We start from the raw sequence: 22,571 nt of genomic DNA, 5'->3' as shown, positions 1-22,571 counted from the left end.
AAGCAAAAGTGATTTTTTTTTTTTTTTTTTTTTTTAACCTTGCTTTTTCAAACCATGATTCAGCAATTTGCCAAAAAAAAAATAATAATAATAACAACCATAGCGAAATATTGAAACTTTTCCCACACCATAATTCATTTTAGTAATCCAAAAAAATAAAAAACAGGGAAAAGGAAAAACGGTAATAAAACACAATGTTGGAAAACAACTGGAAAGGGGGAAAGCAATGCCATATCGGCCTTTCATTTGCCAGCAATGCACAATTTCAGAACATTAGAAATTTTTTTCATTGTAAAGAAACTTTGCTATTAAGTTAGAATTTGATGGTATATTGGTGCTCTTGGAGAGTATCCAGACACATCAATACTGTTATAAATCTGTCTTAGCAACTGTAATTTCTGATGAATTATGGAGAAAGCATAATTCAACAAAACAGCACAATTCTCTTGTTATGGAGAAAGCTGCAACAATGCAAGTAAAAAGGAAGAGTTAAATGTTTGCCCAACCAAGATGAAAACAGGAAGGACAGATATCTAGTCCGTGTTAAATTCTGATGAATGATAAAAGAAAATAAAAAAAAAAGAAGTACCGCCTAAGAAGAAAAAATTAGTACTTATGGATAGCATCCTCCAGGTCCAATTCCAACCCCGTGCGATTTTTAATAGAGGTAGATGCATCCAGAGGTACCTTACATTTCTTTTGCAGCTCCTTGAATTTTTCGACATCGAACTTCTGTTTCTTGAACAATTTTCTCTGCCTGGAGAGAAATAGCCTCTTCATCAAGTCTTGGTAAGTGGGATCTCTTGAAGTGAACAAGAAGTAGGCATAGCCGACAATTATGCCAGTTGTTGTTGCAAAAAATGAGATAGGTTCCATTACATCCCATGAAAATTCCCAGAATGTTAGCCTAAAGAATAATCCGATATGCGCCAAAGCTATCCCAAGCCCGCACCAAAGGATGCGTCTAACTTGCCTATGTGCCAGTATGTCAATTTCTTCTTTCCTCTCCTGCAGTGTCCTTAGCTCAACCCTCATAGGATCATCTTCAGGAGTAAAAGCAAGTGGCATTGCTCTTCTAATCAGCTCTACCACCTAAATGCATTCAAGTTATTAGAGAGACAAAAATACGAATAAACAAGATTAATAATCCAATGAATCTACAAATAAACAAACGAGTAAAGGAGAAGAAAAGGAAGGCAGAAAAGTATCAAGCCTTTGAATTTTATTCAATCCTAAAACACATGTTTTCTAAGACCAGACCTGCTATGTTGACCCAGCAAAAAAAAAAAAAAAAAATATATATATATATATATATATATATATATATATATATACAAGTAAAACCCAAATCTGGCAGCAACATATGACAGAACATTGGTTACAGCTTTTGATCTGCATATAACAGTAGTCAGTTGCTTTTGATATGCTTGGCAGCTTTCACAAGCCAAGAAAAGTTTGCTTGACATGCTCAAGCATAGTTAGTTGCAAAACTGAAACAGCAGTACAAATGCATTATCCACCCAAGCCTACTACTGCAAGCACGATATATATTGAGGCATCCAACGCAAATGCTTTGAATTAAGCAGAGAGTTGTAGCTATCATCAGGCAAAGAAAGACAAAACACAAGCCATATATTTTCAGACAAGGGGATGAATTATTTAGTTAATGCAATCCTCTGACTTAATTACTAAAATAGCAAGACATGCTTGAGTTAAAGAGCAATCAGTTAAGATATAGATATACCTGTGTGCTTACACATCTATAGAAGAACACTTAACATATAGATGCTATGCTAAAACAAAGCACAAAAAGCAATGGGATTGGTTCAAATATAATTGTAGACATGAGCATCACATTTCTGCCCAAAAAAGAATCATCACACAATATATCAAAAAGGGAGATCACATAATACATGTATGAGCAATGAAAGGTCTGGAGAAGCTTCTGATTTACCAAAAGACTAGTTCCCTAGAGGACTTATGTGCAGATTTTAAAAAAAAAAAAAAAAAAAAAAAAAAAAAAAAAAAAAAAAAAAAAAAACTCATATGCAGATAAACGTAGTAAGACAACAAGATTTAGCTTGGTTCTGACCTCTGATATCTACAATTGAATTAAAAAAAAAAAAAAAAAAACGGATGCCATGAATACAAGAAGTCCACATCACATCATCCAGAGAACATTAATTCAAAGTTCTTATCATAAGGAATGTCGTGTCTTCAGCATGATTGATGAAATGGAAAGAGGCTAATGCTGAGGGAGACTAAAAGGTGAAGTTGCCGGTATCATGACCATCAAGTTCACTATATCTTGTCAACGAACATAAACTCGTCTATATAAAAGGGGAATCAAACTCTGTCAAACAGTCACTAAAAGGGACTGGTATTACATACTCCATAAGAATCTCTCTTTATTACACAACAAGCCAACTTCAAATGACAGATAAAACTTGTCTATATAAACTAGTAAATGTTGTGAACTCCACATTCCTTTTTACAAGACAACTTGAGATATTCTCAGAATTGTTATATTTATCTTCCCAGTAGGACCATAGCCACAAGGAACATCTCCAGAACAGCCCTTAAAGGAGCCTGATATTACTTAATTCAGAAGAATATTTCATAAAAAAAAACAAACCAACTTCAAATGACAGATCTGTCTCTTACATTATGAACTAGCATTTCTGACCTGCATATGCTTTTTCCTAAACATCTTGAAACATTCTCATAACTATTGCCTTTAGTTCCTGAGTACAGTGACCTTCCAACACTTACTGAATGTTTGATGAAATACATAATTACTAAACTGTCAAAGAGTCAACTTTGAAAAACAGAAATATAGTTTTCTCCTTGACTGCTACTGCTCACACCTTATGAACTAAAACTATCCTAGTTATCTACAGCATCATATCTTAAATGACTAAAGCAACTATATATAGATACATATGTTAGATCTTCCTTGGAGTTGGTCCAATTGGATTACAAATGCACTCCATAGGTAGTAAAACTTAATTTGGTTTCAAACTCAAGTTTGAACAGGAGTATGCCATGCTGTGGCATCTCCAAACACAAATAGCATGTGTTTCCATCCACTTTATCAATAGACAAATATAGTTATTCACGTAACTGCGAGTGGTTTTTACATCGAAGGTTGGGCATGGTAACTTAACAAAAGGCATCTCAGCATAGTGGATATTGATGCATATTCAGCAGTATCATAAAATGCGACTTAAAGAATAATAAACAATGATTCATATCTGCACACTACTTGTACATGAATTTTCCTCCTATTAATTTGTGAGAGAGCTTCAACAAACTAGATGTAAGCACAGCCATGGCTTCCTGATCGAAAGCACAAGCTAAACTCAAAATTCAACAGTATACAGCTTCTAACAAATCGACTTGTTCCTTCACAGTAAATCCTACATCACGCTAACTGGACAATAAAAAGAGAGAAAACAACCATGCTGTTTCTTAAGCCAACAATATCTAGTGGACCAAAATTAGCAAGGGACAGTAATTGTTACGATATTGGGCTATTTTAGAAAGAGAATTAATAATTAAAGAAAGGATGAAGTGTGTGGTAGCATCTAAGTAAGCAAAAGTCTGTTCCCTACTTCTCATTCCACTAAACAAAGAAAGAACTGAATCTGCCTCTCAATTGTCATTTCTAAGAGCCATTTATTAGGTCCACCCAAACCCCCAAAAGATAAATAGAGCAGCCTCATTCTCAAACCAACTGTTGATATCATAGTCTATCAGGTTAGGAAGCAATTCACAAACAAGCGTTCGCGACATCCACAAACTTAAAAGGAAAACAATATTCCCAAAACAGAATATAATAGGGAAATATGAGTATTGAAAATTTCAGAATAAAAGAAGACAGGATTGACAGAAGCATTTGTAAGAAGACGAAGTTGACAATGTCAAAGATCGAACATTTCCAGTTTACAGAAATACCAAGTTCCTTGCCATATACAAAAGAAAATATTAATAAGAGGTGCAAAGTTAAAATTACAAAGATTAACTTCAAGCAATAATTCAAATTAATGGCTAGACCTAAGCTGAATTCTATGTTATTGATGTCTTCACTCTTTACTATTGTAAGCATAAAATTTCATTTAATTCTCAATTTTACTCTTGTTTCACACAAGGGTGAGCATAACAAACAATATTAGGCAATATGAGGCAGGAGTGAACTTGAAAATCCCGTGACAACACCAATAAAGCAATAAAGAAAAAGAAAAAGACCACTACTGAGAGTCCAAAGAGAGCCAAGAAAATCAAATCAAGATGAAAGACCAACAAACACAGTACAGTACAAAGGGAATAACAAAATGTGTTATGTTCCAAGCGCCTCTCTCTAGTAGTAGTACTAGTCTGGTTTTATACTTATGGCATTCCTTAAGAGCATAGAAAAAAAGGTAGAGACAGAGACATGGGTCACAAAGAAAGCACATAAAGGAAACAATAAGTAAACCATTAATGAAAGCAAACAATAGCCTCAATAATACTAATTAAAAATGAAAAGTTTCAAAATATAACCAAAGAAACAAGAAGATGAAACGGAGAAAAGGCAAAGCGGACCTTGTCGGGGTGGAGATAAACCTTATCCCGGAAGAGAAGTACAACCCCAGCCTCATCAAGGACGCGTGCAAAAGCTGCAGCTTCTTCTTGAGATCTAGCTACACCCAAGCTTTGGCAAGCCTGCAATAGATCAGTATAAGGGATGACCTCTTTCCCTTCCATTCCCAATTTTATTTTCAATCCCTCCACATTCACAAGCCTCATCAATCTCTTCACCTCTGCACACGTTATATTCTCCGTACCACCTCCTCCGCCTCCTTCCTGTTTGTTGCTATCTTTCTCTGCAGTACCAGAAAAAGGAAACCTAGAATCCTCCTCCGATGACGACGGTGATGGCGACGTTGTCGTCGTCGTCGTCGTTGTCGACATTAAAACTGACTTGCTAAATAAGACAGCCAACGTCATCCCTCCTACTCCTCTTTCAAGAGGTTCAATTACCGGCCTCCATCCTGTTCCTGTAAAAAACGGTGCCGTATGCAATGACGGTGTCGTTCTCCCCACTGCCGCCGCCGCGGACGCAGTCTGTTTGAAAACGGCAGCCGACCATAATCTCCTCCACATTGTTGTTTAATTAAAAAAATTAGAGATAATAAATCAAAGATCGGACATCATAATTTTTTAGATTTGTTCCTCTATCTATATCTGTTCCTTCCTAAAATATAATTAAAAAAATAAAAAGTTAACCTTTTCTTTATTTATTCTTCTTGAATTGCTAAAACTGTGAAAAACAGATAAATAAACTAATACTTGAAGATGCAAGATGAGGTTACAGAAATGGAAATTTCAGTTTTTTTCTATTATTTTTCTGAAAAATTATCAAAAACTAATCATTGAGTGATCCAATTATATCAAACAAAAAGTAACTGATAGTTGTCAACGTTAAGAATGGTTGTTAAGAATGGGAACGGCAAAATAGGAGAAAAAAACAACTGTCCCAAGACAACATGGATGGTGAAGGACAGGTCCAAATGGCCAGCCATCTGTGGTTGTGTTGTGGTCTTAGGTTTCCATTCAAGATTTGACTCCTCAAAATTATCCTGTCCAAGTCTACCAACATATTATAAAGGGAAAATAATTAATTATTGTCTGACTTTCAATCAAACTAATTAACTCCTACTTGTATTTTATGGATATTAATTAATAGTCTTTAAAATTTACTTCCATTAAATCATTCGTCCTTCCATTCATTTTTTCTGATTTTGCCATTAAAATGTATGAAAAGATAAAAATAACTTCACAATTAAACAGGAAAATACAATAATACTCTCACTTTCCTTCTAATTTTCTCCTCTCATCTCTAACTTTCCACTTCTCCAAACACCACAGTTAACTCCAACCAAACCACTTTTCATTTTCCCCAATCCAGCAAGTTGCTCTCACTGTTTCCACCGACGACGATCCGACTCTGTCTCTTGGCGAATCAAGCTGACAAACTGCTGCTGTGAATTGTGCATACACCTAAATAAAAAAAATGCAAATTCTCAATTTTAAATCTGAAAATAAAAAGATGAATGAATCTGAAATATATAATTCATACCAAATAGAGAATTATAAAATTTCAAATGAATCATAGAAAATATTGTAGTTACATCTCTTTCATTGCACATCGGAATCTGAATAAGAACCATTAGAAAACTTGAAGGATCTTTAATGTCATAAGCTTCAGTATTAATCTCTAGCTTCAATTTCTTGTACTTAATCCAAAAACATCTAAGACAGAGTACTAATCGGTCTAGAGATTGAATCAAGAATAATACAATACAAAATTAAAGCATTATAACACAAGGAGCAATATAATCGACTCTAAATGATAACCCGGCTATATAAGACCATTGAACTAGACCTTCTTGAATATCTCATGGTGAAATAAGATTCAAGTTACATTTCTTGAAATGTGCAATAATTTCTATTACCAAAGCTATTATTGATATAAAGAGAAAAGCTTTGATAAATCTATACAACTTTCCTCTACTTCTTGGCTCTTATTCGTTCATTTCAGATAAAGTAATGTGTTTCTTGATTGAAAAAAGTCTAGATTTGAAAGTCATTGCTAACCAAAAGATGCAAGATAGAGCTTTATAAGCTTTACCCATGAAAATTGCTTTCGACTCACGTGACGGTTGAGAGAGTTGGATTGTCGTCGGTGGAAACTGTGAGAGCAACTTGTTCGATCTGGAATTCTCTTTCTCATTGTAGTTGTTGACGACGGGATTATATTTGGAGGTTCTATTGGAGTTAACTGTGGTGTTTGCAGAAGTGGAAAGTTAGAGATAGGAAGAGAGAAAATTAGAAGGAAAGTGAGGGTATTATTGTGTTTTCTTGTTTAATTGTGAGGTTATTTTTATCTTTTCACACCTTTTAACGGAAAAATAAGAAAAAATAGATGGAAGGACTAAAGGGTTTAACGGAAGTAAATCTCAGGGATTATTAATTAATATTGATAAAATACGAGGACGAGTTAATTAGTTTGGTGAAACCTCAGGGACTAATTAATTATTTTTCCTATTATAAATTCCATAAATTCTTCAGTGGTAAACCAGTGATTTTTTAAAAAATTTTATTTATTTAAAATTTTTACCACTTTTTTATTTTATTAATTATTTTTATAATAATAATATTATAAATTATGTCTATTAGTTATTTAAAATTAAATTTAGACAATATTTAAAAAGTAGTAATGGAACGTGGTTATACTTGCAAACAAGTTTAATTTCACCATTTCCCCTCAACTGCACACTCTATGACATTGGCATGCCTAACATTCAATTTGTTATGGAAAAATATATAAACTTTAATTTGTGTTACAATAAAGTGAATCTACTAGATTTTCCGTTAGACAATAAACAGAAAATCTAATGTGGATACTTTTAAACTATTATAATTGCCACAAAAGCTTGCCTCATTAGCTCCAGTCAACTGGATCACATCAAATAACAAGAAATCTTCATAGTGGTCTGTGTGTACAACTCCGCTCATCTTGCCATGCTAATGCTCCTTAACTGTCACCCTGAGCCAATGACCGTAGACCGTCTTCTGCTCCCTCCCTCCATTCATTCTTAACCTCCCTACTTTTGAGCTCGCTGGTCAACTTCTTGATTCTCTTAAGTATTGTCGTAGCCTCCAAACCTTTGATCTTTCTAACAATGTTCTTTTCCGTTCGATTCCACCTCAAATTTGTACTTGGTTGCCTTATATTGTTACTCTAGATCTCTCCGGTAATAGCTTCTCCAGTTCCATTTCGCCAGAAATCATTAGCTGCAAGTTCTTAAATAATCTCATTCTGAATGATAATGAGTTGTCCGGTTCGATATTGTACGGTCTCGGTGGTCTTTCTCAGTTGAAATGATTCTCGGTGGCAGACAACGATCTGATTTTAGGTTGCTGGTGTTATTAGTGCTACTGGGTCACTAATTTTAGGGTTTGTGATTTGGTAGTGGGTATATGTTAGACCAAGTGTGAAAAAGAAAGGTTATGGTGAAGGTAGTGGCAAGGATGATTCTAGTTGGGTTGAGTGTTAAAGTCACATAAACTTATTCAAGTCTCATTATTTCAAAAACTCATTGTTAAGATCAAAGTTGGCTGATCTATTACTAGCCATTAACAATTTTGATTTGGAAAATATAGTGATTTTGAAATACCTCGAATTTTTTATTTTCAAAACTTTCAAATTTTTTTTTATTAAATCAAAAGTTAGAATTTCGACTGTATGGGCTGCATGTACTGTATAATCTTAATTCGTGAGTTGGGCCAAGCCCAAAATGTAGTATCGTAACCCCTAACCGAGAATTTTCTAAACTCTTCAAGAATTATTTTGGGCATTGAATATTAAATCAGTTAAAATAAATTAATTGGACCTGTAAACCCGCTTGAAATTTTTGAAACCATATGAAAAGTCCGTAAACCAAGCAAATCGAGCTAAATCGTTGAATCAGACCAAACTGGTTCGAATCGAACCAGAATGGTCTAGAAATTCCTAGGTCTTCTTTCCCTCTTCCTTTTTCTCTTCTTCTTATTCCTTCTTTTCGGGCCGGCACCGCTCACCGCTCGCCTCCCTCCTTCTCTTTCATGGTTACCGGTCGCCTGCGACAGGCCCGACAACTGCCCCGCTACCCTTCATTGTCGCACCTTAGCTCCCCTCTCCCTCTGTTTTCGTTCGACTGGACGCAGCAACAGCGCCACGGCTCAGGCGCCATCGATCCCAGCCACCGATCACGCTCGACGTCATGCCTCTCTCCGTTCGCGACTCCGGTGGCTGCTACAGCACAGGCGAGATGCAGTTCTTCTCCCTTGGATCGACGGCGGTGATTGCACTGGCTGTCGAGCCCGATTCCAGCCAGTTGGCTCGCCAATCTCATAAACAGACACTGGATTTGAGCTCCTTGTAACGTTTCGAGCATTTTGGTATAATGTTGCTTAGTTCTGGCCATGGTCTATTTTCCGGCCACCGTGCACGGCGGCGGCTGTGGCGGCCCGGCGACACTCCGGCGAGGCATCAAAGAGACAGAATCATTTTCTCCTCGCGTGGACCCTGAAATCGTTACCTGAATTTCGATCGGTACGCCCTAAGCTCCATTTCCTGATTTGTGTTATAAATTTCAAATTTAGAACCATCAATTGATTAAATTGAATTCGAATAAATAATCGATCAAATATAACCCTTGCTAGAAATTAGTTAATTGGTATAATGTAGTTACAAATTAATCTTTAACATTGTTAAATAAACTACATGAATTAATATTATAATTAGGTGACTTGAGGAGGAGATAAATTAGAATTAATTAATTAGTTAATTAGATGATCATTAGCCTAAAACTAGTTGGTTGTGTATAATGCAAAGTAAGATGAGTTTTAGTCGGTTAACGGTTAGATGCGAAATTTTGATAAACTAAGGTTTCGAAAGCCTAGCCATTTTCGATATTGATATAAGAATCGAATCTAAATAAATAGTAGTTATAAATAGTCATTGTTAAAAATGAGTTTTAACAACTTAACAAATTAATTACCATAAAGTTATTAATTTGGTCAGTTTATGATTTAGCAAATAATCTATGAAAGTCGCTATAATTATAAACTTATGGTTGAGATAGTTGGGTGTTAATACTGATGTTTAAGGAGGATGGGAACTTGATTTGATTGATTGCCCGACTATTTGATTGATTGCCCGACGGATGGGCTATGTGTATTGATTGATAAATATATAATATTATTATGATATTTAAACAGGTGGATAACCATATTTCTAGGGGAGTTTCTGCTGAAATTTCAATAGAAACTAATCTAGTTATAATTAATAACATAATAAATAAGCTTATTTAGATAAATTCTATAATTTGATACATAATAAATAAAGTACTCTAATGATTTAATTATTAACATTATTATTCATTTAATTATTCAATTTTTTATTTATTTTCATTATTATTGTTTATTGTTATTATTTATTTTATTATTGTTGTTTATTGTTAATACTATTTATTTATTTATTTGCATTTGATTTTGGATGTCTAATTATGCATTGCATTACGATGTTTAATTGATTAATATGCTTGCATTTAATTGCAATACTTGATTAATTGTGTTGTGATAATGCTATGCCTTGTATGTGTGGAGTTGGGATGAAGTGGGTCACCATGGATTTGTGAGGGCGGTCCACGAGACCATTGGCCGTATGGGAGATCGGCACCCCGTGTGCACCTGATAATATGATCTGGATGATATGAAAAACCACAGGGTGGTCTCTTATTGGGCGCACCTGATAATCTGGATTTGATGGCAGCCCGCAAGGTGGCCTCCTGTTGTGTGTGCCTGATGATTTAGATTTGATGGAGAAATGAGAGAATGTAAAAACAATGAGAGGGCTGGTCAAGTGAGGATTAGACCGGTACGCCAGGTATGAGGGATCGACTCCCTGGTGCACATGTATGAGAGGGCGAGCCATGTGTGAGGACGGCTCGTTGGGGTTTCGGTGACGCCAATTGACTAATTTCCACGTGATGTGATTATGTGAAGATGTTAATAATTGTGAGTGCAGGTGATATGCCATTTGTGTGACTGACTGCGTGAGCATATAACTAGTCGGATGACTAGATTGATATATTTACACATTCGTGTGAATGCATGTGTTGTGCAATAATTATTATTCATTTTAAACTCACATCTATTTGTTTAACCTTTCCAGAAAATAGATTTCTCTTGTCCCGGTTAAGCTCTGTTCCTTTCACGGTAGAGCTAGAAAAGAATCTTCTAATTTTAGTTATTTATTTATTTATTAACTATATGTACGAAAACTTATTTGTATTTATCTGCTACAGAACTCCGCAGTTGTAGGTCGTATGTTCTGCTAGTCATGCGATAAGATAAGTATGATAATTTATGTACCCATAAATGTTTTATTTATCTTCCTAAGTTTATGTATTAATGGGAAGTCCATGACATGAATGTAGTATATTACAAATTGGGCCTGAACTATATAAGGTATAAGATGTTATATTGGGCCAAAGTATAATATAAATATGAGACTTATTATGCATGACAATATGGGCTTAATGCTTGAGATTCACATTAATTTAGTTGAATTTTGTAGTCAGACTTACTACGGGCCTCGGGGGCCTTAAACTTACCTGGGCCCTAGTGCCGATCCGGCCCATAGAAACTGGTCGTGACAGATTTCAACTAGAACTGGAGATTCATACAAAGGTGTTTTGTCTGATGGGTCTCCTCTTGCTATGAAAAGGATTAGTGCTTGCAAGCTAAGTGAGAAGCAGTTCAGGTTTGAGATGAATAGGTTAGGCCAACTCAGGCATCCAAATTTGGTGCCTTTGTTTGGGTTTTATATCGTTGAAGAAGAGAAATTGCCGGTTCATAAGCATATGCCTAATGATACTTTGCATTTATAGACGTTACTATACATATTTTTCCTTTCTTTTTTTTAGAGATGATTGAGAAAATGCAAAAGACATTTTTAGCTTTTTATTTAATTTTTCTTTTGAAAATATAAATGATTATTATGTCTTTGATCATTCCTTTATTGATGCTTTTTTCAACCTTTTTGTTGCTTTTTTAGGTTAATATCAATGTATATGTAGTGGGAGAAAGAAAACGAAGAAGATGGTCTCCCTCATTGATAGACAAAAAAAATAAAAGAAAGAAAATGATTGTTCATGAGAGAGAAATTAAAAAGGCTGATTTGACAAGGCCGACAAAGCTAAGCTGGGAGCTTTTTACATTTAAAAATTGATTAAAACCATCTATACCATCTTTCCATCTATTATCTAATGAAATATCTAAAAGATTCACTTTATTGTAACACAAATTAAAATTTTATAAATTATTTGAATTGTTTGTGTTTTGACATAACAATTTAGTCTTATTTTATATATAAAAAAAAAGATTATTTAACTGTTTAGTTTTATTTTATAAAAAAAATATTTAGTATCAAATTTTTATCGAAATTACTATTGCAAAATTGTTTACTTGTCCGTAAAGTTTAGGCACAATGAATTATCTAGAAATGTTTTTTTTCATCGTTAAATATCTTTTAATATTTTAATTATTTTATCATTCATATTTAATAAAGTATTAGTACGTAGGAATCAATTAAAATATATGTCCCTAAGGGTTTATTTGATTTAATTATTCATAGTATCTATAGTTAATAGTAATTACTGATGGTGCAGAGATGGTAACTGATAGGGGTTAGTTGATAATTCATGATGTTTGATAAAATTTTAGAAAATTTTAGTAGCGTTAAAATATAAAATAATCATTAAAGATATAATTATTATAATGTATAATGTATATATATTTGTTTAATTTTTAAAGTGAATTTATTATTTTTTATTTTAGTGTATTGTATAAATAGAAAATATAATTAATTTTTAAAATAATATTAACTAAATTTGTTAAAATATATAATTATAAATTTAATTTAACAATATTATATTTAATTTAAAATATAATTATAAATTTAATTTAATTTAATATAAAATAATATTCACAATATTATTAAGGAACTAATAATTAAACTTACCAACTCAATTAGAAATCTTAAGAATTAATATTTTATAATTAACATTAAAAGAACCAATTAATATTTCATATTCCAATCTAAATAAAAATATAAAAGTTCATCTAAATTTGTTTACGTGTCTCAATATTGACAAACTAATTAAGTTTCTTACGTGGTATTTTATTATTATTTCTATTAAGATGAGTTTATTGTTTCAATTTATTAGGATATTAAGCCAAAAAGAAAAGAGAGGGCGTCTCCCTCCATAACTCTTAAAAGATAAATTTCAAAAGCATCTTCAATAAGATTTGTTACATTACAATCTTAAGAAGCCCCATTTAAGCTTAATCAGCAATCAAACAAGTCAAATCCATCTCAGACATTCAGTTGCAAACCTTTTCCGTTCAAACACCAAAACAGCAAAAATTTAAAAGTTGTACGTTTCAAATATAATAAACCCAAGACTTCCACTATAATATTTCAGCTTGCATAATGCTTTAATTCCTAATACTTTCCGTCCCCAACATACCCTTCTCCGGAAGGAAACTCAATAAAAAGCAGCATTCAAATGTTTCTCCAACTCAACAATGGCGTTTTTACATCAAGAAAGAAACAGTAACTTTTTGCTGCTAACTTACTTTATTTCAAAAGGAAAAACCTTAATCAATGGAATTCCAAATAATAATAATAAAAAAAAAGACAAGTTTAAGGATCAAGAATAGAGTTGTACCATAATTTTAATGTACATTTGCTAGAGCAACAATTACTGTGTCTAAAGCATTGCAAACAACATTATTGATCTGTGCAAAGCACTCTTCCCACAGTAACTTCGTTCTAAAATTAACAACCATCAGTTACTATAGTAAACGAGGGGCTTAATTTCACCTGTTAACCTAAACTTATAAATAGTGCACATTTATACGCCCCAATTTCAATCTTTTATAACAAAAAAAACCATATTATCCAATCTTATAGCTTTCGACAATAGAAAGACAATACAAATGACACATGAAAATTGAAAAAATCTTCTACTTCAAGCAAGTACCACGTAAGTTCTTCCTCTCTTTAACTCTCTCACTTACCACTTCAATCACACGCCTAATTTTTTATTCTCCGTGTATGAGTTCTCTTTCACGAAATATCTCTCTCCATTTAGGAAAAGTATTGGAAAAGTTAAAGAGCAAATATTTTAATCCCACAAGTCCTTCTTATCATCTTTCCGTCACTCAAATTTGTGAAGTATGATACTATGATTTTCATTGTTATACAAAATAATGTTTAGTTTGGTTTATGTTACAAATTGAAATCTAGGCACGTGTTTATATTCACCGATTATAAGTTCAAAGATGATGGGTGAACTTAAGCAGTAACGGAGTACACAATTGCACGGCCACCATCAATAGAATCATTGACTATGTCTTTTTGCTTTAGAAAGAGTTTTAATCAAACCTTTTGTTATCTTCCAAAACCAAATCAAATTCATCACTGCCAACACAGGAGGCACGAAAAGCAAGCTATAGAAGCCCAATGGAAAGATTTTTGTCACCTGAAATTTAAAAAAAAAAAAAACAAAAGAGAGAGAGAGAGAAAGAATCAGCGAAAGAAGGAAAAAGAGTTACGAATCAATTGCAGCAATCTTTTTATTGCTTTTGCATTTTATCCCGACTATGCAGCAAATATACTTAACAATTTTTTCTCCATATGTAAAAGAAACAAAATGGAGCAAATTACAATGCATATTTAGATAACCATTCTCTATAATATTATAATTTTCTCCTAAGGGCATATAACTCAGACTTCTGATTTGATAAGATTATTGTAAGTCAAAGGTTACTGATGCAGAAATACACAGATTGAAAGCAAAAACAATAATGCTTTTTTTTTTATTCATTGGGAGGCCAATGAGCTGAAATAACATGATGGGCTACACAATAAGGATAGTGCTTTTCTTGACTCACTAAATTGGTAAAAACACTAAGGGCTTGTTTGGTTCACCTTGGAATTGGAAAGAAAATGAAAAAGAATTTCTAAGTTCAAAATTATATTCCAAGTTTGCTTTTTTAAATGAAGAAGTAAAATTTGTTTGCTAAATTAAGAACTATAGTTAAAAATATATATCATTTCAATACATATTAAATTTATCCAAACATAAAATTATCAAAAGAAATTTTAGATTCCACACGTACCAAATGAAAAAAATGAAATCCTATTTCCATGAATTGCATTCCACTCCCAATTTTAGAGAAAACCAAAAATTGGCTTGTTTTCATGTTTGATAAAATATAATTGAACATAATGGAATATAGTTAAAAAAAAAAAAAAAAGCACTCATTGTTCTAATGGAATTTTATTTGATTACTACATTCTAATACTTCCAAACAGACGTGCAATAAAATATAAGCTTTTCACTGTTTCAGCTCTAGCTTTTAAGGGACAATCCAGAATAACCACTCACCTGATCAAAGTGGATAAACATGTGAGTGAAGAAGTAGATGAACAAAAGAATCCTTGCAACCTGAACACATAGCAGCTTTGTTACAAATCATTCAGTCATATTAAACAATTATGATAAAAACAAAGGACAAGTATCATGAGATTGCACAGAAGGATTCTAGCAGTAAGAAAAAACATAATGTCATTCCAGGAAACTTGTATCAGTCATCTCCCAACTACATCACCAATTCTTAAGAACTTTTTACACCTAAAGAACTCATGCAGAAGATGGAATTTGTTTTAAAAAACATGAATTCTTATTGAGGTAGAACAAAAACTAAAATATGTTTTCTTACTAAAAATAAAAACTAAAATAAAGTGAATTAAAAGAAATTTTAGTTTCCTCCAATTGGGAGTGAAGATAAAATTAATTGGTAAAATAGGGCCAGTTCATGTACAAGAATGGTATATACTAGCTCAGTTGGTTAGTTAACAGAAATAAATGAAAAGGATCACAACACTGTTGAATCGTCTCCCATTAATAGCAAAGAGAACCCAGATTTTCAAAGATACCTATTTAAGCAACGAATCACATAACTACTTTTTCTCCAAATGTCCCCATTCAATCTCCCACCATAACACCATAATGTTTGGGGCGTTTGGCTGTCCTGCATATGCCCAAATTACCATAGCTTTTTGCCCTCATGCATTCAGTGCAGATTTCAAAATATTGCCGGGCAAAAGAAAGGTCACCAGTATTATTAATAACATTGTTTATGCTGTAGCTAAAATGGCAAGCTAAGTTACTCTGCCTGGATATATAATAAAGTAGAACATGGCAATTGGCTTATTGCCAACATATGCCAATTTCATGAGCAAACGTTGCAAGCTAACTGAAACAGGTAAGGATTTTGAGTATGTCAGACAGTACCAACCACCCCAGGAACAATAGCACTCCATTGCAGACATATAAATTGGAGCTCTTCTGACCAGCAACATCCAAGTGCCTAAATTTGAATTTAGCATAAGTCAATGTGGGCAATCATAAATCAATATGGAACTTAAGAATCTTCTGAATTATAACTTTACCATCTTAAATTTACAAACGGAGTTGTGCTCTCAGAGAAGAGAACCATTAGTATGTAAATCTGCCCTTGACCACTTACAAGGGAGAGAAATATTGAATACATGGATAGTCCATGGTGCACAACCTTAAAGAATGAAACACATAAATGGTGTTAATAAACAAGCTTGCTATAAACTTCCGAAAACAAAAATCTGCCGACTAAATTCTCCAAGAGAAGGAGGACACTGTCACATACTTGTTCAAACAATCAAAATATGATTTCCACACTGCTTTAACCAAAACAATTTCCCAAATGGCTGTTGAAGAAAAACCAAAATTAAAAACTTTTACTACGAATAAAGATATTGTTATAGATAAAGATATAATTAGTTCCTTTTCTCTTTCACTGGGATCAGTGTAGATATTAGATAGTTTGAGGTCTCAGAAAATAACCAAATATAATATCCACCTAACATCAATGATGTGATTTTTTTACTTACATACTCCAGACCACCCAAAGCTGGGAAATACCAAAGAATCATTGCCAAGTCTGACAGAAAATAACCAACGGAGATCTGCAAAAAGAGGCAAAGTAATTAATAGAGACAACACATGAAAATGATTGAACAATAACGAGCTGGGTAAAAATACTGGAGCCTATGTTACAGTATCCAATTTCCAATAAACATAGAGAACTATTTACTCTATTTGGATGGATGAGATCATAAAGCATAGAGAACAAAGATGAGATTATTTTTCTATCTAAAATAACGAATCTATTGTCAATGAAACTAAGAATCCCAATTAGGCCTAACACCAAAAGATTAGAAACATTTTCGAAAAATTGCATTTATGACCAAACCTCTCAAAATAGATTATTTACCGTAATTTCAAGAATTAATTGCAATTATACCCGTTTAATCAAATCGAAATGAAAAATAGCTTATTATACCTATATTTTTTCTGGCTCCGTGTCACCAACCTCAATTCTATCATAATAAACCTCCATCAATCTCTCCTTAATTACAAGGAATAATGAGTGCAGTTTTGACCAAATGAGTAAAATCATAACTAATTTTTGAGATTACAATAATAGTCTATTTTGGGGAATTTGCATACAATTGCAATTTTTCAAAGAGTTTTGGGTCTTTTGGTGATTAGACCTCCACTTTATGTAAAATTAATGCATATAATAAAGCTAGTTCCCAACTCTGTGTTATGTTTAGTTGGGCTAGAATTATAACTAACTAAAAAGACAATAGATTAAAACCATGTATTCAATCCAGGGGTGCACAAAGAACAGCTTTGTTTTTCTTTGTTTTTTAAATATCAAGTATTGAGTCTCATTTGCAGATACATATATGATTTGCATCTTTCTATGCAGAAGGGCATTGCCAGCATACTTCCACAACCCCTAATGATGAAAATTTCAAGATATTGCCATTAACTTTAAATGATTGATATGAGCATAGGCACAGATGCAGACATGTGACATAACAAGCGATGCTATCAGTATCATATCAGCACGTATCAACTTTTATTACTGCAGCAAAACATATTTTAGTTGTACCATTAAATTAGTGTTTCTTGTGGGCATGACAAGAGATCTTGAATTTCAAAACCAACGATACACTTAATTCAGCAAAATGCAAATGACTCAAGTTAATTAGCCAAAGGGGTAGAAATGATAACAATGGATGTATTGCCTTTTCTCGGACAGCTTACCCCCAATACAAAGTTTGATATGTTCGAGGCTCTATTAACAATTGACTCATCTTGAGAATCCTCATCAAAAAGATTTGATAACAGCACAAGATAGAAAGCAGCTGCCGCTACAATGACAGCATGAAATGTAGAGAACCCCCTGCATGATTAAAACAGTCAATATTTATGCTTTGTAAAGAACCTAAACGTAGTTTTACAAGAGAACTTCTTAAACAGTGAAAGGAATCAACAAACAAAACAATCATACCTGTTGTTCCATTCAATTTTTTCTGCTTTGTTGAGCTTGCTATATGATTTGAAGCACAAAAGGCTAAGAAAAGCTGTTAATTTATAAACCTTCAAACACCAAACTTAACAAAATTAGAAATCATTAAAGACGCGAAATACATGATAAAAATGTAGAAGTTTCTTTCTCCCCAAAGAAATGAAATTTTGTTGAAGAAAAAAAAACAAAGGAGATGCATTGTGAAGGAAAGGGGATCCTACTTAAAAAGATCAACGAACAACCATGGATGAAAATAAAAGCAAGCTAAAAAAGAAACAATCTCCAATCAACAACCTCACACTTCTTTAATGTAGATGCATATCCTACATAGAAATCAAAAATACCACGTCATTTCATAATAAAATAAGGGACAACCTCTGATTTTTTTTTATGGTGTTGATCTTTTTCATCCAAAAACTTCCACCCAAAAAAAAAAAAAAAAATACAATGCTGAAGATCTCTGGCATTCTTCTGATCATGTATTATGTGTCATCATAAGCATGGTGCGCCTCACCCTCAATTGTTTCTAAATTATAAAGTGATTTGTGCAATTTGGAATAGCTTTTTTATCATTTGTGTCCAGAATATTTAGACTTTTGTTGGATTAAAATTGAGAGGATTGATAAAAGATGCCTTTGGAAAAATGTGCTTTCTTTGCAATTCTGTGGAGTATATGAAAGAAGGGAAATGCAATTCAAGATGAAAATTTGTCCTTTAGTTTGTTATGGAACAAGGTGATGTTTTTGGCTTCTACGTGAGCTTATGTTTTATGAGGGATTTCTTTGAATGTCATCCAACTTGATTGGAAGGCACTACTCTTTTAACTAGTGTTTTACCTTGATGCATTTGTTTTCAAGCCAAACCATTTGAGCAATCTACTAAGACTTAGCTCCATCGACTTGCTAATCAAAGAGTCAACTTTTTGTTATAGCCACAAATAGAGAGGAACCGCTCACATTAGTCAATTAGCAAATCCAAGTTACGACTATGTATAGAGCTATTGATGTTGCTATACCAAGTGAGTTGTAATCTTTTTTTTCCCTTTCTGTACTTCTTTTAGTTAGTGCCTGTAATCTATAGATAAAATCTAAATTTACATCCACCCAAGACAGCACCAACTGCACTTGCAAGGCAACCTTGTACCTTGGAATTACGAAGGCTGTCTCAAAACAAGTTATGATGAACTCTATTCTTTCAACTAGATACCATAGGCTTGTTTCTCATAAAACATACCATGATTTATTTTACACTATCCTGTGATATTGTGGCTTGATAAAAATGGGTTTACCAACTGAACACATGAATAAACAGAATTTAAAAAACATACTTACAAATATGCACATGATGATACCAGACAAGATGGATGCCAGCCTGGTTGGGCCAACAGTCTCCCCAATGGATGGAAGACCAGAAGGAAAATGTAAACCCACCATAATAGTTTGCAGGAACACCAAACTACACGAGATACACCATTCGTTCTATTTCAATTAGAAAGCATACATATTGATCACCTATAATTACCACACATATTAAAAAACAACACATATAGAAATCCTGAAGCTTCTTAAATCCTCAAACAGGACTACTTTATTAAATTCCCAAAGTAGAATCAATAACTTGTTCAAGCAATATGGTGGGTTATCTTAGAGCCAAGTGAAAAGAAAAAAAAAATGAAAATGCTAATGATGAATGTAATTGAGCCTAAGAAGTTCCATTAGGTAGTACCCAGTAATCAGTGATGTGCATGTTTTAAAATTAATGATAATATGACGCGTTGTAAATAAAAGCAGAAAAAGTCATTATAGCTAGCTAATATGAAATAAAAATAAAAGGAAAAACAATCTAAATAAAAGGGGCCTATAATCAACAAGGAAACATAATCAAGAGAAAAATGAAAAAAAAGTTACATACCCAGTTATTGGTAGAGAAAGAAAAGCAGCAAGAAATTACTACTTTTCTTGTCAACACTCGATCAATATTCAATAACCAAAGAAAACAATAAGAAGAAGGAGAAAGAGCAAAAAAAAAACGGGGAGGTTCGGTGTTTCGATGCTTTAATTGGCGCAGTAACGGACCTTTACGGGCATTAATGGACAGTATAGGCAAATAGGTTTGGTCTTTTGTTTTGCTGGTAAACACTTTCTCTCTCTTCTTTGTTATTGAAGAGAGAAGACTTGGCTCGGTCAACACCACCGATTCCAGTTCATCTAGCAATTGGGTAGAAATGAAACCCGTCAGGACAAGTTTTGGAATGAAATGGAACCCTATGCGTCCCCTTTGCTTCACGTCGGACAAGAGGCGCAGAGATCGAGCTTAGGGCCCGTTGGTGCTAGCGGATGGTGATACCAGTGGCGGAATGGTAGCACTTAGCCAATAAATAGTGTCACGCACCAATAAAAAAAATGCGCAAAATATTGCGCCCAGCCCGTGACAATAGGCTTAGGAGCAAGAGTATTTTAAATGGATTAATTAATTGAGTAAAGCATTAAAAATATTTTGAATTTTGCCTTTTGTTATAATTGGAAATCATTTTTAACTTAATCCATAAAATACCCCAATTTTTCATGTTTTTATAATTATACCCCAATTGAAATTGGAATTTCAGAAATAAATATAAATAAAATATTAAAAACTGGAATCCATATGTTCATCCCTTAGTTAATTAAAATGGCGTGTTGCACTGGTTAGGCACCAATCCTCATTTCATCTCTTCTCGCTATCTTTTCTGATACGGATCGGATCAAAGAATGAGATATAAGTTCGCCTCTATGGCACCCCACGTTTATAATGAAACGGAAACACCAATAATCGAGATTAAACGCTCTATGGCACCCCACGTTTATAATGAAACGGTAACACCAATAATCGAGCAAAGAACAAGATAAACGCCACAAACAAGTTGATAAGCTTACCTTAATTCTTGATGCAATTAGAGGAAGCAATCTCTCACTATCACTCTAAGCAAAGGAGTACAAGCAAAGCTTAAACAAATGAAGTTTTCAATATCTCAAAAATCGTGTTCTTACATGGAATACAAGATATTTATACTAAAACAAGAAACTAGGGCTTAATGAAGCATAAAACATAAAACGCGTTACTGTAGCGCGTCTGAGTTCCTGTAGCACGTTACTGTAGAAAAGTCAAATTTACTGTAGCAAAGTCAAACTGATTGGCGCGGCACTGTAGCGCTTCTGAGTTCCTGTAGCACTGTAGCGCTTCTGAGTTCCTGTAGCACGTTACTGTAGCAGCGTGCTTTCCTCCACTTAAAGAGCCACCAACAACATTAGAAGCCTAGGAATGCCTTCAAGTTCCTCACAACACTTGTTGAATGCAACATCATGCAGTTCTTGTGTTATTTGGGCTTGAACAAATAATGATATGGCTGCCCCATATCGCTTGGCACGGCTCCTTGTAATCGGTCCAATAGGAAGCACCAATGGATCTCCTTCGTCGTTCACCATGCCTCCTTGTGATCCAGCGACGAGTGATGATGGATCCGTATCATTTTCGCAAACCAAAACTGTCTTTCCCCATCTTTCGCTCGACCAAAAACTCATCGTCGAGAATTTTCGAGTGAGTTTACCATAAAATTATATCTCCCAGCACTGATCCATCCACTGTAATAAAACTCAGAGAGAGAAACAAAAAACTTGCCTTTACTCACCCTGTCCCTCATAGCTTTTATTTTTGAAATAGAAAGAGCAATCCGTACTAATAAATAGTCAATAAAAAATAATTATTTTGTATTGAGACAACTGATTAAACTGATAGTCTCAATATAAAATAAAATTTTTAAATTGTTAAATAACCTTTTCATCAAAATACACAATTCATTTGGTGGTTTTAGTGCAAAAAACTTGCCTTTACTCACCCTCCCCCAATAGAAAAAGTAATCTCAGCAAAAAACAATTATTTTATATTGAGACAACCAACTAAATTAATAGTCTTACTATAAAATAAAAATTTTAAATTGTCAAATGACCTTTTTATCGAAATACACAATTCATTTGGTGGTTTTAGTGCAAATATTTGATGTGACTACTACTCGATGAAAAGTACACGATAAAATAGTATTTTTATCAATAATCCACTAAGTTAACCAATGATTTTAATTATAAAATATTTATTTAATTAAAGTATCTTTTTAGCCAAATATACATTTTTTTTTTCAGATTAGGTAAGAAGCTTCATTTATGATTATCAAGAAAGGAAATAAAGACCGCGACTTTAATAGAAGTGCTATTGAATAAGACCGAACCAAACCTTGAGAACTAAATAATTAATAGTCAAAAATATGATGATGAGTTGAATAATTTTATAAAATTTTAGGGACCAAATAAATATTTTCCCAATTATTTATATCAATAAAAAATTTAAAAAAAATTCTTGGACCTTTTAATATGTAGCAGTTCATCTTATTATTATTAGATGTGTAAAAAAATTTTATTTGTTCTTTTTATATGTAAATAGTGTACGCATATCTTTAAAAA

The 22,571-nt window shown here is 33.3% G+C and overlaps 2 protein-coding genes and 1 long non-coding RNA gene across 4 annotated transcripts; 1 reads left to right on the top strand and 2 right to left on the bottom strand.

Moving 5' to 3' along the window:
• Nucleotides 1-367: 367 nt before the first annotated feature.
• On the bottom strand, nucleotides 368-5,540 carry LOC105638461 (calcium uniporter protein 1, mitochondrial). Its single transcript, XM_012222275.4, has 2 exons — nucleotides 4,585-5,540; nucleotides 368-1,092 (listed from the first exon to the last, which is right to left on the bottom strand). The coding sequence occupies exons 1-2, from the start codon at nucleotides 5,143-5,145 to the stop codon at nucleotides 607-609; spliced, it is 1,047 nt and encodes a 348-aa protein (XP_012077665.1). The 5' UTR covers nucleotides 5,146-5,540; the 3' UTR covers nucleotides 368-606.
• A 1,963-nt stretch (nucleotides 5,541-7,503) lies between these two features.
• Nucleotides 7,504-11,603, top strand: LOC149493909 (uncharacterized). The gene is made up of 2 exons (XR_016322675.1): nucleotides 7,504-10,806; nucleotides 10,896-11,603. It is a non-coding gene; the product is annotated as an uncharacterized LOC149493909 (long non-coding RNA).
• Nucleotides 11,604-13,823: 2,220 nt separating this feature from the next.
• LOC105638447 (TRAM, LAG1 and CLN8 (TLC) lipid-sensing domain containing protein) lies at nucleotides 13,824-20,496 on the bottom strand. Of its 2 annotated transcripts, none has more exons than XM_012222255.4 (9): nucleotides 19,993-20,489; nucleotides 19,413-19,536; nucleotides 18,064-18,152; nucleotides 17,817-17,955; nucleotides 16,592-16,666; nucleotides 16,115-16,236; nucleotides 15,957-16,032; nucleotides 15,048-15,107; nucleotides 13,824-14,138 (listed from the first exon to the last, which is right to left on the bottom strand). In XM_012222255.4, exons 2-9 carry the CDS (start codon nucleotides 19,512-19,514, stop codon nucleotides 13,998-14,000), a joined length of 804 nt encoding a protein of 267 aa, XP_012077645.1. In that variant the 5' UTR covers nucleotides 19,515-19,536; nucleotides 19,993-20,489; the 3' UTR covers nucleotides 13,824-13,997. The 2 variants fall into 2 exon arrangements, with proteins under 2 accessions (XP_012077645.1, XP_037497242.1); XM_037641314.2 differs by having other exon boundaries at nucleotides 13,899-14,138; nucleotides 15,961-16,032; nucleotides 19,993-20,496.
• Between the last annotated feature and the right edge of the window lie 2,075 nt (nucleotides 20,497-22,571).

The sequence above is a fragment of the Jatropha curcas genome, chromosome 9 (genome assembly GCF_041381405.1).
Source record: "Jatropha curcas cultivar XTBG-Jc1 chromosome 9, XTBG_Jcur_1.0, whole genome shotgun sequence".
Lineage (NCBI taxonomy): Eukaryota > Viridiplantae > Streptophyta > Magnoliopsida > Malpighiales > Euphorbiaceae > Jatropha > Jatropha curcas.
Note: the sequence above shows the minus strand (reverse complement) of the source record. Positions and strands in the feature narration are given on the sequence as shown.